Source organism: Bidens hawaiensis, unplaced genomic scaffold, assembly GCF_021521415.1.
Source record: "Bidens hawaiensis isolate Kalapana, Puna unplaced genomic scaffold, B.hawaiensis_p1.1 tig00001685_1, whole genome shotgun sequence".
In the NCBI taxonomy this organism is placed as follows: Eukaryota; Viridiplantae; Streptophyta; class Magnoliopsida; order Asterales; family Asteraceae; genus Bidens; species Bidens hawaiensis.
Window position 1 is genome coordinate 3,606,499 of NW_027491095.1, and position 17,858 is coordinate 3,624,356.

General features: G+C 38.2%; 1 protein-coding gene across 2 annotated transcripts; it reads left to right on the forward strand.

Moving 5' to 3' along the window:
* Positions 1 to 12,188: 12,188 nt before the first annotated feature.
* Positions 12,189 to 13,369, forward strand: LOC143591644 (transcription factor MYB4-like). Of its 2 annotated transcripts, XM_077071802.1 has the most exons (3): positions 12,189 to 12,568; positions 12,664 to 12,793; positions 12,875 to 13,369. In XM_077071802.1, exons 1-3 carry the CDS (start codon positions 12,436 to 12,438, stop codon positions 13,221 to 13,223), a joined length of 612 nt encoding a protein of 203 aa, XP_076927917.1. In that variant the 5' UTR covers positions 12,189 to 12,435; the 3' UTR covers positions 13,224 to 13,369. The 2 variants fall into 2 exon arrangements, with proteins under 2 accessions (XP_076927917.1, XP_076927914.1); XM_077071799.1 differs by having other exon boundaries at positions 12,664 to 13,369.
* The last annotated feature ends 4,489 nt before the right edge of the window (positions 13,370 to 17,858 follow it).

Here is a 17,858-nt window from a genome sequence, read left to right on the forward strand (position 1 = left end):
GAAAATACTTGTAAATGGGTAACATTGTTATAGAGGTAGGGCACCAAAAAGACCCAAATACCCTTAAGTATCACCCGCGGGTCACAGAGGAACCTCTAATAAGCCAGCCGCGGGGCATACGGATCACCCGCATATCACGATAGAGGAAGAATGTCCTCATGTCACGCGCGGAAGCATCCTTGCACCCTCGAAAGTCGTCCGCAAGATAGGACATCAGTCAGCCCAAACGATCGAGAAGAAGTGCCAGCGGAACAGCTGTCACCAACCAATTACCTTCTAGCAGAATATCTACGATTGTTACGTGAGGAATAGGTGACCTACCAGCCAATAATGAACAAAGGACACCTGGCCAGGTTGTTATAACCGTGCACATGGCCAGGGTGCGATCCGTCCTATCATTGGGCAACACGTGTCCGGGTTGTTATAGCCATGCGCATGGGACGTATAGCTCAACCTATCATAAAAGGACACGCGTCCAGGCGGTTATTGAAGATCTTCTAGAAGAGGACAGCTGGCCCAATCACCTAACATTCAAACATGAAGATAAACAAAAACAAAAATCGTTGATTTGATATTTTAAGAAGGGACATAAAAAATATGAAAGCATATCCAATCGTTGAACCACAGATATATGTGGACTAATGTGGTGCCGACGTGAATAAATGAATCCAAGGATGCAGAATTTCCATGACAAATGTATGTGGCCACAAGTGACCACAGACAACATAATGATTTATGTGAGACGAAAAACATACTAGTAGGGAAAGCGTATATGAGAGTTTTACTGTTTGTAAGATATTTTGCAGCTCATAAAACTTTCTGTGGTTCTTGGGGTTTTTACTGGAAAAAAGGTGACTTAATTAGATGTATCTGAAAGAAGATCCTATATGATGCTCTAAAAGAGAGTTGCATATAGCCCAAACGGCCAAATCATACTTATTTATCAATTAAAACGTCAAAACTAGTTGACGCTTTAAGATGTAAACCTATTTATGAACTTGACAATAATATTGAATCCTATGTAGATACTTATAATTTATAAATACGAAACTTGAACACTTTTATATGGAGTGTTACTTCGGGAAAGAATTTGCCACTTGTGTCTGACAAAAAGAGGACTAACGAATACCGATGTAATTTGTAAGGGTTGTGGGACTGCTGAAGAGACCGCGTATCATATTCTTCTCGAGTTCAACATTACTAAGGAGATTTAGGATTGAGTAAATGTATATGTTGTAGCATAACGGGTTGTAGTTCCATATAGTAGATACTTGTTACACCATTTGGTTTGTGATTATAGGACAACCAAAAGAAGATGTTATACACGATTGTGTTATCGACTTATTGGTAGCTGTGTGAAAAGCGAGAAATGAAAGGTTTCTATGCAACCAATTCTCGATGGAGGGGGAGTTTTGCAAACGATCAAGACAAATACTTTCATGTGAAAATTTGCAAGTCCTGTTGTAGTGTGTTTGTTTGAACATTGTTTTTAGTCTTACTTTCTTGCTATTTTTGTCGTAAAACAAAATAAGAAACAAAATAATACGTACCATGTTTGTAAAAGAATCCATCCTATGCGCTAGGAGTGTGCATGGGCGGTTTTGAGCTAAACCCATAACCATAACTGACCAGTTATGACGGTTTTGGTTAATCGGTTTTGTATGTTATAGTTAGTCGGTTATGGGTCGGTTAACCGTAACCAAACCAGTATAATTCGGACTAAAAGTTTGGTATCAATTATGACAAAAACGACATGCCATAATCTAACAAAGTATATAATCTATAATATTAATAACAAATATTCAAAAAATATGACATTATATAATCCGACAATGAAATTCAACTTTTTTTTTTATAACAAACGTTGAACCAAAAACATCAAAAGGATATAATCCAACATCATGTTTGGTAGAAGTTAATCCCAAACATATTGTTGGTTAAATATATGGGTCAGTTCGGTTATGGCTGTTTTGGAATTATCTTTAACCAAAACCGACCCGTATTTGACGGTTTTTAAAAATTCATTAAATCGACCAAACAGTTAAGTTGGTTATCGGTTAAAATCGGTTCGGTTGTATCGGTTATGGTTCGGTTTAACGATTATGACGGTTAAATTGCTCACCCCTAATAGGGATGAGCAATAACCAAATCGTTAACCGAAACCAAAATTAAAATCGACGAAACCAAACTGAAAAAAACCGAAAACCGAATTAATTGAACCGTACCGTACCGAACTTTTCATTTTTTTTTCATATTTTCAAACATTTTTTATTGTATTTCATGTATTATATGTATTAATTGTTTAATCCTATCATTTTCATGTATTAATATCTGTATTTCATATACTAATATAATCCTATCATTTTCATGTATTAATATTTGTATTTCATATACTAATATCCTAATTTCATATATTTATACCTTCATTTCATGTAGTTATACATTCATATCATGTATTTAAACATTCATTTCATGTATTTTTAAGCAAAGTTTTAGCCCAAGTTTGATATTGGTTATTAACCGAAATTAGCCGACCTGAACCGATAACCGATCAATTCATTCGGTTAATGCTAATAATCGAATTGAACCGTGCACACCAACACCGCTACTATATATGCACCACCAAACGTACGTGTTTCATGGATTAACTATGATTACGTTGGCGTGCCCCCTTAGTCAATTATGATGAACTCTCTTTTTTTTTTTAATGGGATAACGATGAACTACTTAATTTGAGTTATCGAATATATTCATATATATAATCCTTCAACATGTGATTCACAGTTTTTTTCTTTAATATTAAATGGTATTTAACTTATATATCAAGCATCTTCTTCAAATCCTACAGAATTGATTAAACAGTAACCGTTATGAAACTTTTTAAATTATTACACACATCGAATGAATATAAATACCGAATAAAATTCTATTTCATCTGCATTACAAAACTATACCGTATACGATATTGTATCCATATTGTTTCATTTGCATTATAAAATTATACTGTATAAGATTAGATAATGTATAATATTGTACTGTATACTAGTAGATGCGAAAAGTGTATAAGAGGCTGTTTGTTTACATCTGAATTAAACGACTCATTCAGACTCCAGACTATTTGGTTTTAAACAGAAAAACATCTGAATAGTTAAAATTAGGTCTAAATCATTCAGACTTATCGTTGTTGCTGAATGAGACAAAAGCTCATTCAGATCTGAATGAACCAAACAGCCCATTTTTAACTTTATGATTAGACGTACCGTGCAACTCATAAATTTTAATACACATGGCGTATTATTTTAGTTTTATTTATATAATACAAGTAAGATACACTCATATACCAAATTAGCCAATTTAAATACATGTAATGTACAAGGTAGTCCTGACGCTCAAGTTGATGGCGTCTGCATGGTGACTAAATATTATCTAAATCCTATGATGTCATTTCTACAGTTATGGAAAAACATATGAATGTGTTTACGGACGTCACCATTTAGAAATCCATATATTTTGCAATTCTTCTAAAAGTACCTGCCAATGCTAGATTTAATAAATACAAATTATAGATCTAATCATTTGGTTGATAAACAAACAATATTCGATCTTTATGTAAAAAGTTGAGATTTTGGTTAAAGCGTGCCTTTGTTCATACATCGAAACTAGATCCTTCAAACAATGTCTCTAATGAAAGTTATGCCTCACTAAGATAGAAACTATCTAGTTAATTTGTTTGACTTGCAGCGAAACTGCCTAGTTTCCTTGTCCGACTTGCAACGATACTAGCTAGTTTCTCTGTTAAACTTGCAGCGACACTACCTACTTTTCATGCCGGAGTAGTAGAGAAATTACTTAGTTTCCTTGTTAGAATTGTAGAGAAATTACCTAGCTAGTATCCTTGTTAGAGTTGGTACAACATTAAGACCTAACGAAACTTAGGTGACAGTTCTTGTGGCACTAGTCTAAAGACAATGCCAGCAACACTTTTACGACACTAGCTTTATGTAATGAGTTTTCATGTATTAATTGTTATACAGATAGTGTAACGGTTGTTCCTGCTTAGACAACATGATACGGGTTGATTTCAATAAGGTGAGTTACTAGACCTCTTTTCCTTTAACGTTTTCGGGTTCATACTTACGAAAAAATTTAATTGAATGGTAATGTTTAAAGTATGTTTAATGAATGTTAGCTATGTAGATAGTGGCGGATCTAGACTTGAAACATAAGGGTAGCGCTCAAAATTTTCCCCACATATTTCCTACAATGTTAACGAAACAAATATAAATTTTTTTTTGAGTAAATTGCGGTTTTTGTTCATGTGGTTTGTCCAAATCGGCGCTTTTAGTTCAATAGTTTTAAATTTGCAATTTCGTCCCCGTGGTTTCATTTACTTTCAATTAAACCGAATTCACTAACTCCGTTAAGTCTGGTCGTTAAACCCATCAGCGTGCCCTTCACGTGAGGGGCAGTTTTATCATTTTTCTCCCAAAATAAACCTTAGTCCTAATAAGACGTTTTCATCTATCTCTTCTCTTAGACTGTGCAATATGGAAACAATGATCGTGGTCGCCACGTCCGTCAAGCAATAATGATGAAAACGAGGAACCGCATGGAGATCTTCACGCAACGACGAAGGCACATAGAGGAAGAAGAGGACAGCAGTTAATTGGAGAAGTAGTAAGCGGTGAAGGCAGGACGTCCGCGCTTTAGATGCGGTAGTCAATGAGCGACAACGCCCACATATAGCCGCTGTCTTGGTTATAGACTTATCCAAAATATCGTAATCTCTTGAAACATCTTATATATCCGAGATACAAAATCTTATATGTGATCGATCATGTATAATGCATTCATATCTCAAATGTTTTGTATATTCTTTTTTGTAAGTATATGTCTTCTATTACTATTTTCATATTTGCCTTAAAAGTAAGTGGATTTGGTAATCGATTATTTTATAGGCGAGTGGCTTACAAGAATCTTCTATAAGAGTTGTTGCCTCAAATACGAGCATTCACATTTTTTGGGCACGACAAACTTCTTTGTGTGCAAGGCTACCGCACTATTTAAATTTATAAAGTTTTCTTGCTTCATTCTAAACAGACTATGTAGTTTTAACTGAGCCCACGTTGGTTTCAGAGTTTGGCTTGGACGTTTCTTCGGAAAACTATACCGCCGGCTGTCACCTGACAGCCCATGTGCCACGACAAAAGCAGAGTTATCTGGCCTAACACACGGTTTGACGAAAACCCGAGTTAACTCGAGATTCATACTGAGAACCTCGAAAACTAAACTCAAATCTTGCACTGCTATAATCAATCAAATGCGACACAAGTAGAGATTAAACTTGGGTCTTCACTGGAGAATCCAAGCCTTCTACCACTAAGCCGCAAATGAGAATTACAAGCATTTACATTTCATCCCCCATTCTCAGTTATATTCTTAAAATTAAAAAAATATGACAAAAAAACATAAAATTATTCCCAACCCCCATATTTTATGAAAAACCATTTAAACCACCATCATTATTCATCCTTTCAATCAATTCTTTTTAATACTCTTTATGAATGAATGTAATTAGTGGATGAGTGAGAATAACAAAAAAAAAGTAAAAATATATTATTTAATTAAAAACAGATAAATATAAGAAATGAAATATATAAGGAGGGTTTGAAAGTGAAAATATACCATTATCACTTATAAAGAATCGAAATTTAGGATGTTGAATAAACTATAACAAAATATGGATTTAAACTAGAAGTGGAAAAAATTGTATATGAAAACTTTAAAGATGTGTGTCAAATATTAAGGAAAAAATAGATGGAATACTAGGTAAGTAGGTAACAAATCATATATAATTTTTTTCAAGGAAAGCGATATAAGGAAAATAAAGGATAATTAGTTTAAAAGGTGGGCGATAAAACGATATATTATATCACACAATTTTAAATTACCAATGAAGATTAAAAAAGGAAAAAAGGATAGAATTTATGAAGCGAGGAATCGAGATGAACATTCTTCATATATATTACGCACACATATAGTTACGGAGTGAGTGATGGAGTAAAAGGCAAAAGTCGATCACTTTTATCCTCTTGCGACTTAGTGCAATTATTTTAACCGTCATCACTAATCATTCTTCATATATATTACGCACACATATAGTTACGCATGTATAAAGATAATTATCTAACAAACATAAATAATTCCGCACATTATATTATTTTACGTTGCATATTTTCGTAATTACACATTAGCACAATCACACACGTCATACAACATAACAACAAAACATCTTAGTTTTTTCTTTTTAAAAGATTAATTGTAACACCCCAACCCGGAACAGGCTAACGTGTTACTATTACAGATATCAAATCAACGCCACAATCCAAAATACAACAAAAATTAATGCAACCTACGTCATATTATTAAACAAAATGAATTAACTTTTAGAAGCTTGAACTTCATTTTTTTATCTCTCCTCACTAAAATACCCAGAATCCCGGATTACCTGAAAACAAAATAAGAAAAACAAAACAAGAAAACACGGCTGAGCCAAAAATTGCCCAGTAACGGAAAGAACAATAGTATAGGTAAGGACAGACGTAAGAGAATAAATATACGAACTTCAATTCAAACTCGAAACCAACTTTTTTACTGAAACATATACTTAATAAAATTCGGATGTATGATCCGACACTTGGCCAGAACATGGTCAAACGCATGCGGAAATATATCAGAACTATAACAAAAACACCCAGAGCCAGAAACATATAACTTGTAACATAAAATGTGTGACGTGTAACATATAACGTGTAACATTTAACTGAACTATAATTAAATGCGAAACATAATCCGATACACGATCGGGACGTAATCTGAATATACTCAAATTTAATCAAATGCATATACTCATATCAAAACGGACCAGAAATATAGCGAAACAAAATATAATTACTAATATACACGACGATGATGTTAAAATAAATAGGTCGTGTAATACGGAAGCACCCAGAGCCTAAACAGAGGGGTACACAGCTAGCTAGTCCATGCACCAAGGAGACGGTGTGGGTGGCGTGCACACATTGTTCCATCTCAAACAGAAGTCAGGAGTCAGGAGTCAGGAGTCGGAGCTAAGATCGATCTATACGCCTCTAAGTGGCCAAGGTACTACATGAGTACTTTCAGAGACGCCGTGAACTTTGATTACGCACTGTCACGATAAGTGCCATGTCAGGAGTCAGGAGTCAGGAGTCGGAGCTAAGATCGATCTATACGCCTCTAAGTGGCCAAGGTACTACATGAGTACTTTCAGAGACGCCGTGAACTTTGATTACGCACTGTCACGATAAGTGCCATGTCGTTGACGCCCCAACGACAAGTCAGAAATGCTCGGGTAACAGAGTACTGAACTAAAGTCGTATAACTAAAATATATTATATAAAATAACTGAACTCAAAATATAACCGACGCGTAACGAAAATCCGTACTACAAAGTAACGGAATAGAGTCAATACTAAAAGTGAACAAAAACAGAAACCGTACTACAAAGTAACAAAATAAAATTTATACTATGAGTGACAGAAACCAGAATCCGTACAACGAAGTAGCGGAATATAATTAATACTAAGAGGAAACAAAACAAGAACCCGTACTATGAAGTAACAGAATATTAATAATACTAAGAGGAAACAAAGACGGAAACCGTACTACCAAGTAACAGAATATAATTAATACTATGAGTGACAGAAACCAGAATCCATACCTTAATTTAGCAAGGCAAAGTAACACAATGGCAACGTCCTTAAACTGTATTAACACCTCAATATATATAAATATATATAGCCGAACCGAACGTATCAAAGATCGAGCGAGAGCGGTGAGAGAATACGGATGCGTGATGGCGGCCAAAAAGCGGAACGCGACGTCAAACGGTGAGCAATAGTGACAGTACGCAACGACCGTAGTGGCGTGACAAGCGGCTGCGGCGGAAGAAGATGGTGGCGGTAGAGGTTATGGTATGGGTCTTTGAACGGGGACGATGGGTGGCGTGAGTGATTTAGGGTTTTCCAAAGAAAATGGTTCAATGTATGATATTTAAAGGAATAATAATAAAGACCACAAGTTTCGGTTTAATCGTTTAACTTTGAGATTAGGATATAATCATTAGTTCTGGATACGTAGATGACTAGATGATGTGCATGTCTCAAATTTGGTTTTTAAGAAACAGCAACTATGGTCCTTAGTTTATTTCCATATTTACACAACAAACCTTTTACTTTATTATTTGTTTTAACTAACCCCTGAACTCATAACTACTATTACTAAGTTATATATATATATGTAAACATTAGGTTATTTACCATTAACGTTCTACCAGTTTAACAAGACGCTAATACTTTTAATTATTTCCGTACTCGACAAATATTATTTTATTGTTTAAGAAAATTTCTGAGTATTACAGTTCATTTAGTAAATAAACGAACTTCCCGCCAAACTTGAACAGTTCACCGAGCGTTCGGTTCGTTTACAGGCCTACCTGGGTGGCTTTTATATTCTATAATATTGTTTTTGTAATTATGCATTTCCGAACACTTGTTAGTCATATCTGTACTCTTTATCAAAACTTTGTTTGGAGCTGAGTATAAAACGAATAAACAAAACTCTTGAGTGACAAAATTATCATTTATGTTCTTTAACAAATCACGTTTAACATATTAGTCGCCGGAAACAAATCGGAATTAACTCAACTAATTACTCATGCAAACGAACGTCTAACAGAGAACCGACTATTACCTCAATAGCCGCGAGACCTAACGTAGCTAATGCGAACACGGATGCGTGATGGTCGGAGCAAGAAATCAGATGGTAAGAAGCAACAACGGTACAAGACGGCGGTGCGTGGAGGCTGTAGTGGTTGTAACTGGTGGCTGCGTTCCTCGCGGTTTCTCCGGCGAGTTGCAGGGCGGCGGCGGTGGTGTATACGGCAGAGAGATAGAGAGAGATGGTTTTCTGAATGGATATTATCGTTTATATATATATATGTGTGTGTGCGTGCATTTAAACGAGTTATAAACAAAAATCAAATCCCGATATAATCTTGTTTGTTGTTGCTCACGTAGTCATCGGAAAGGAACGTAGGTTTGTGCCTGGTTTCAAATTGTGTTTTAGAAATTGGCAAAACTAGTCCTCAAACTAATTTTAACTAATTTAAACATTTACATTTTAACCATCCTTGTATTATTATTATTATTATCAATTCAAATTACGGGTATTACATTAATAGTTTTTAAAAGCTCGTATAGCAATGAGGACTCAAATTAAAGAGAGTGAAATGTTTGATTTTTGGTATAGTTTTTTATTAAATAATGCTGTACGCTTTAAAAAGTAAAGTAGCTTGAAAAAAGTCTAGCATCATATGTAATTTTGGTGACCGTATTTAGACGTATGCTACAATGTGTTTTGTTTGTTTTAAATGAAGTCGAAGACAGAAATCATTCATAATAAAAAAAAATATAAAAAAATGAATGGCTTTTTTTCTCTCAAAAGAATACATCACGAATGATTTTGTGCACTTAATAACAAATTAATAACTCATGACCGATTATTGATATCGTTTTTGCTTTCCTGCTAATTATACAGTTCAAATCTTTACATGCGAGCTGTTAAAAGAACTAATTTAGATTAAGCTAATCTTAGCTTACGTTTCACATCCGGACGTCATATGATCTTTGTCATAAAATGATAATTTTTAAATGATACACTTTTATCTTTATTTATTGTTATCAAATTTTTCTTTCTGTTTCAATAATTATTAAATGATACTTTCTACATAAAAGGTATTACGAGACATTACAAATCAGATTCTTGTTTAAAAATAAAATAGTTCAATAATTCAGTTACAGATTATCTTCACTTTTCTTAAATATGATATTTCGTACCCTTTTCTTATTTTGAATATTGAATTTTCAAACAAAATGTGAGCGATTGTACCAGTGATCGCTCATTAATTTGTGTGACTCTTAGGTGTTGTTTGTTTTTTAAGACAAAAACTGTCTACAATCTGATTTCATCTGATTTTATGTCTGCAATTGAATATGTGGTCTGAAGATCTGCAATCTGAAAATATAATGTTGTTTGTTTTATAAACTGGATATCGTCTGCATAAGCTGAAGATTAGTAACCTATCATATATATCAAAGTAGATAGAAGTCATTTAACGTTTGTAGACTGCTAAAATAATATGTAGTGGTGTACGGACTATGGAAGTGGGTGGTGGTGTACGAACTATTGAAGTGGGTGGTGGTGTACGAACTATGGAAGTGGGTGGTGGTTGACGATTGGTGGTAGACGATTGTGGTAGGCGGTGAACAGTGGTGATGGATGGTTGTGGTGGGTGGTAGTGGACGGTGATGGTGGGTGGTGGTGGTGATGGACGGTGGTGGTGGGTGGCGGACTGTGGTGGTGGCGGTGGGTGGTGGACTGTGGTGGACGGCGGTGGTGATGACCGGTGGTGGTGTGGGTGGTGAAGGTGGTGGTGGATGGTGGTGGCAAGTGGTGGTGGTGGTAGTGATGGACGGTGGTGGTGGATTGTGGTGGTGGCGGTGGGTGGTGATGGTGGACGGTGGTTGTGGCCGGCGGTGGTGATGACCGGTGGTGGTTTGGGTGGTGGAAGGTGGTGGTGGATGGTGGTGGAGGGTGGTGGTGGTGGTTGCAGACAGTGGGTGGTGGTAGTGGGTTGTGGTCGACGGTGGGTGGTGGTGGTGGGTGGTTGACGGTGGTGGTGGCGTTTGACGGTGGGTGGTGGTGGTGGATGGTGGTGGCGTGTGGTGGTGGTGGTTGCATACAGTGGGTGGTGGTAGTGGGTTGTGGTCGACGGTGGGTGGTGATGGTGGGTGGCGGAAGGTGGGTGGTGGCGTTTGACGATGGGTGGTGGTGGTGGCGTCAGACGGGTGGTGGTGGTAGTGGGTTATGGTCGACGGTGGGTGGTGGTAGTGGGTGGTTGACGGTGGTTGTGGGTGAAGGTGGGTGGTGACGTCAGACGGTGGGTGGTGGTGGTGGCGGTGGACGGTAGGTGATGGGAGGTGGTGGTGCGGAAGGTGGGTGGTGGTGGTGGTGGTGGTGGTGGGTGGTGGCGCACGGTGGGTGGTGGACATTGGATGTTGGTATGATGATAAGAATTGTGAAGATGTTTGACATTAGCTTCTTATTTAAGACCATATAATCAGTTTTCAGATCTTTTTCTTTTTTTTAAACAAACTGTCTTCAGAAACTTATGTCTGCGCGTCCGTAGACATAACCCTCCTGCAGACATTTGAAGCAAAAACAAACACAACCTTAGTCAATCACAATATAAGTATTAATTAATCCTTGATGTATTATCTTTGAAGATTTAAAGCGATGGCGGGGGTTTTAAAGCTCTTTCACAGTGTCACATCATCGTCACATGAGCACCATGGGCTTTAAAGCCCCAAGACTATGTTGCCCCAACACTGTGTTGTCCCTCGGTTAAAAAAATCAAACCCTACATATGATTAGGGCTGTCACTTTTACCCGAAACCCAACCCGAGAAAACCCGTACCCGAACGAACCCGACCCAAAAAACCCGAACCCGAACCGAAGTAATTCGGGTTGGTTCTCGGGTTTGATTTATAAGTTTTGGGTCAACCCGAATAAACTTTTAGTTTTAAAATTAAAAACATTTTTAGGTATAATGGCTTAGTCTTAGCCACTAAAGTTATTATAATCCGGTCCTAATTGACTGTTGTCATTACAACTATTATGAATCGATTGGTTATTGTTAATTTATGTTTTCCATTTATTACTAATAGTAACCGTAATTGAGCAACTAAATCACGCCCGATTAAAGACGATTATGATTCGAGTTAGTTTTACTCTTCTTTTGAATTGTTTTATCAAGTTATGTTGGTTTATTATTTGATTATTTGAGTTACGAGTGAAGAATAATATGTTATTATAATTTTAGCATTGTAGACTTTAATTTTTTTTTTTGTTTTGTTTTCTAGGATACTCGAAACCCGATTAACCCAACCCGAAAAAACCCGAACCCAGATTACCCGAACCCGAAAAACCCGTGAAAGATTCGGGTTGAGTTTCGGGTCAAGATTTAAAACTTTGAAACTCGAAAAACCCGAAACTCGAAAAACGTACCCGAAGAACACCCTTACATATGATTCACGACTCATAACATCCCTCAATATAATAGGTAATTTCTAGATAAATATACAATATATTTAATTCTTCTATTGACCAACGTGCATGCATATGGCAAACAAAACTACATACCTTATAACTTTCCAGGATGGTGAGATCGAAGTAGATCCTATGGTACGTATTTAACTGTTACAAAACACTGGTATATATAGCTTGCATTCACTCTCTCACTCCTTCACCATAATAGACCATTTACAAGTAAACATGAGAACCCCAAATAGTGACATGAACACTGGTTTGAAGAAAGGTACATGGAGCCATGAAGAAGATCAGATGTTGATTGCCTATATCGGTAGATATGGCATCTGGAATTGGACCCAGATGCCAATATTTGCTGGTAAATATTCGAAACCCTAATTTCGACGTTAATATATGTTATGTAATAAGTTGGAGTAGCATTTTTTGCAACTTTTTTTTTCTTTTTTTTTATAGGTTTGGCAAGAACCGGGAAGAGTTGTAGACTGCGATGGATGAATTATCTTAGACCTGACATAAAGAGAGGAAACTTTTCCAAGGAAGAAGATGAAATCATCGTCCATTCGCATTCGGTTCTTGGCAATAAGTACGTGTATATGTGGCTTCAATTTGATCATATATTTATAAACAAAATCATCTCTCATGATTTTATTAATCTATTAATTAGGTGGTCCGCAATTGCATCCAAACTTCCTGGAAGGACGGATAATGAAGTGAAAAACCATTGGCATGCCTATCTCAAGAAACGTGTGAACAATTACAACATGAAATCATTGGATGTACTTCAGCATGATCAAGTAGTCGAAATGAAACCGAAACCGCCTGCTAGTCATATTAATAACTTTTTTGATTTTGGCTTGACTTCTGAAGATGATATCTTCGCATCTTGCAGCACCGGTACTTCCAAAGATCAAGAAGTGGAATTTAGTTATGATTATTATGGCACTAGCTCACCGGGAACTGTTGATGATCTTCATTGTTTCTGGCAACAACTCAACCCCTTTGAGAACATGTAGATTAATTGGAAACAATAACCTGAACATGTTTTCGGAACAATAATACTAGAAAAGGCAGTTTTGTTTCTCTTTTCTGTGGAATCCGCATTGTAAAAATTGTTTTTTTGTATAATGTTTCTGTTGAACTTATCTGATCAGGTTGAAACCCAACATGATTTGCATAAGCCTTGTGTGACTCGATCTTTTTATTAATCATAAGAAACGTAAACATGGGTTTATAAAACACTTAAATCTTGTTTCTCCCAAGTCAACGAAACATTAATTAATATAATAAACAAACTTTATCTTAATCATTAAAATAAATATAAAAACTTAAACTCTAAGAAAACTAGAATGCCTCTTTAACTTTAGATGTAGACGGGCTTAAAGATCTATCGTATCATTCTTATATTTTTCACGTTAATTATTCGGGTCCTTAAAGATCTGTCACATTCTAGCTAGTGTCAAGCCTTTAAAGTTTAAATTAAGCTAGTTGTACTATTTACGTCAAGTGGTTTTTGTGATTTTTATTGCACATGCCTTTCGTTATATTTTCTTTCGTTATATTTTCTTTTAATGTTCAGTATATTTTCAAGCCTTTAAAAGTTTAAATTAAGTTAGTTATTGGTGTATATGAAAGACAAGAAATGAGGCCATTTTTAGCAATCGAAGGGTTTCGGTAAGTAGGCTCAGAAGATTAAGCTTCCATTGAGAAAAAAAAACGGGGGAAATTGAATGGGGTAGATTAGGAATCATGGTGTACATTCTCCCTTTGAAAATACTTGTAAATGGGTAACATTGTTATAGAGGTAGGGCACCAAAAAGACCCAAATACCCTTAAGTATCACCCGCGGGTCACAGAGGAACCTCTAATAAGCCAGCCGCGGGGCATACGGATCACCCGCATATCACGATAGAGGAAGAATGTCCTCATGTCACGCGCGGAAGCATCCTTGCACCCTCGAAAGTCGTCCGCAAGATAGGACATCAGTCAGCCCAAACGATCGAGAAGAAGTGCCAGCGGAACAGCTGTCACCAACCAATTACCTTCTAGCAGAATATCTACGATTGTTACGTGAGGAATAGGTGACCTACCAGCCAATAATGAACAAAGGACACCTGGCCAGGTTGTTATAACCGTGCACATGGCCAGGGTGCGATCCGTCCTATCATTGGGCAACACGTGTCCGGGTTGTTATAGCCATGCGCATGGGACGTATAGCTCAACCTATCATAAAAGGACACGCGTCCAGGCGGTTATTGAAGATCTTCTAGAAGATGACAGCTGGCCCAATCACCTTCCTACATCCTTCGGCTATAAATACCTTGTCAAACGGTATAATGTATTCATTCACTCACTTGCATTCTGACTACACTTAGTCTGTTTACTTCAGTACTTTCTCTATTTTCGAACGTTACTGATTCTCACGCCGGAGGGTGGTTACAGGAAGACCCTCCCCTCTTGTCCTTCCTGTAACGAGACTCACGGTGTCTGTTTTGCAGGTTCCGGTCATTGGACTTTGGGAAGTCATACTCATATCCTAGTTGTAATTATCATACTTTACCCTGTGGACTCATTGGATCCAGGACCCATACCCGGGGATCGGATCCGTGTTTCTTCATTGGCGCCATCCGTGTTTGGTGTTAGAACTGCATAATTTTTTCTCCGTTGGTATTTTGGTTCGTTTGATATGAGTAAACTTCCTGAAAGGCCAACAGGAACTCCTGCACCCGATTCACGTGTAACTAACACAGAAGCACCTCCAGGTCTTAGTGTTTTTGCACGTATCACAACTTCGGGTGGTCGTGCTCTTGAGCGTATCACTGCTCCGGGGTCACGAATCACTGAGGTAACACCTGGGGGTTTTACCTTAGAAAATGTTACGGTACCAACCGATCCCACTCCCACAAACATGGGACGTGCCTTGGCACCGGAAGTTTCTAATTTGGGTCAAAAATGAATTACGGAAGAGACTCGCCGGAAACGGCCAGAATTGGATCTGGAAAATGATTCAGGCGATTCTGGCATCGCGAGATCTCATCAACGTAATTCTAGATCCAGAGGAGCATTAACTCCTGAAGAGTGGCTCCACGTGCAACAACAAAATTTGGTGGCTGAATATGAGCGAAGAAAGCGTAATGAACGACTTCACGCTCGTACTTTGGATTATGAGGAATCTCCTAGGGGATCTCCTTCTCCTCCACCAATAGTGAGAGGAAGTCAGATTCGTTACAGCCAACAGGCGGAGCCAGAGTTTGGTGAATTACCGAGGCTACGCCCTCGTCCTCGCATAGACATGCGGATACCATCCTATTTGGACGAGTTTGATAGTTACGATTCATCTTATCACCCGGGAGATTACAGTATGTATACCGGGGATAGTAGGATGAGCTCACAGGCGAGAATCAGTCGTGCGCATGACATAGTCCGCCACACCGAGTACCATAGCAATGCTGAACGAGACTTTACCAAACCATACCGCCCTGCGGCTTTCGCCGAAAAATCAAAATTCATAGCGAGCATTGTCACAACACCCTTTCCTGTTAATGCTAAAATACCTACATCGGTAGGTAAATACAATGGTATGACTAATCCAAGTGATCATCCCCAGAACTTTGTGGCAGTAGGCGGTGTTAGTGGTTAGACGCTTCCCTATTGGTGTCACATGTTCGCGTTGACACTAACAGGGGCAGCAAGAGAGTGGTTGGAAAAGTTACCCGATGGTGAAATTTCTAGCTGGGACGATTTGGTGAAGAAATTTTCTCAACAGTTCAGTCAGCAGAAGAAGAATACGCGGGACCAATCAGAAATTTTAGATGTCGTCCGTCGCGATAACGCGTCTATAGAAGATTTTATCACCAGGTTCAATGACGAGAGCCTGAACATCGGTGGAATTAGCAAAGACATGCTTCGGGGTGCCTTCCGCAAAAACATCCGATGTGATGATTTAGTCCGCACACTTACTGGCAGAGATGGAATGCCAAAAGAGTGGGACGATCTCATGACTGCAGCAAAGGTGTATGCGAACACTGAGAAAACATTGAGAAGTGGTAACTCAAAGCAAAAATTTAAAGTCGAGTTTCAAACTCCGAGACCAAATAGACAGACGAAAGGTCCTATCTGGTCGAGACTTCAGCCAAGTACGGAAGCATCAAAACCATTTGATGCACGATCCCTTATAGGCAACAAAAACAAAATGGGACCCTCGAATCGAGTTCCCAATAATTGGACTCCTCTTTCAAAGACTCCCACCGAAATTCTCACCACGGAGAATGTGAATTTTAGAAAACCGCAGCCATTGACGAGAAGGTCATTCCTTGACCCGAAAAAGCGTTGTTCGTATCATGATGACATTGGTCATAATACGAATGAGTGCAGAACATTAAAAAATGAAATTGAAGCGGCTGTAAAGTCTGGAAAACTTGGACACCTGGTAAAAGGTGGGAAACCTGACAATGGTAAAGCCCCCGCACGGGATATCCAGGGCCCGAGTAAAAAGCAAGTCAGAGATTTAAACGTCCATATGATACAAGGCGGGTACGATACAAGAAAAAGAGGAAGGAGTCTGATGACGAGGAATGGAAGAATGAGCCAGTGATATTTCCTCGTATCAAGGGGGCCCGAATAACAAAAACCCCTTGATCATCACTGCCCAATTCGGACACTACCGTTCCCAATACGTCTTCTTCGACACCGGTAGTACTTCCGACATTATGTATGAACAATATTTTGAACAGCTTGACGAGGAAGATAAGGAAAGGTTAAAACCCATCCACGCTCCAGTATCGGGGTTCGGAGGGGAAATAATGCACCCGCGAGGTGTAATTTCATTCCCAGTCACCCTAAGTGACGGAATTCATTCTAGGACCGAGGAGGTCGAATTTCTGGTTCTGCCAGCAACATCAAAACATGACATCATTCTCGGACGCGAAGCGATTGGTGACTTTAATGCTCATCCGTCCACAGCACACGGTGCAGTAGGAGTTCCAACTTGCACTGGCATAGCAATAATTTATGTTAATCGGCACTGCTTTGCAACCGAGAGCTCAAAACCAAGCAAGATTCCAAAACAAACTGTGAAGACTGAACCAGAGAAATGGGTTTTGAACAAAAAATTTCCTGATCAAACTGTAACAATAGGACCTGCTATTTCCGAGATAGTACGGACCTTCTTAAAACAGTTATTATCAAAGAACATTGATGTTTTCGCGTGACAACCCGCGGATATGACTGGTGTCCCGCGAAACATTGCGGAACACAAATTAAGGGTAAATCCGTTGTTTACGCCAATTGTTCAGAAACAACGTAAGATGGGTCCGGAACAAACAAAAGCAATGAATGAGCAAGTCCAGGACCTCTTACAAGCTGGAATTATCCGCCCAATTCGTTATCAGACCTGGGTTGCTAATCCAGTTATTGTTCCAAAAGCAATGGGTCATGGCGGATGTGCATTGATTTCAAAGATCTAAATAAAGCATGTCCCAAAGATTGTTATCCCTTACCTGCGGATCCAGTTGGTTTCTGCGCAGACGTCTCTCTTCAAGGTGAGTCCTGCGGGTCCAACTGGGCTCTGCTGGGACCTACCTCTTCACTTATTTAACCTCCTTATAACTTATATAAGTTATAAGTTACAAAGTCGTAACTTACGACTTATC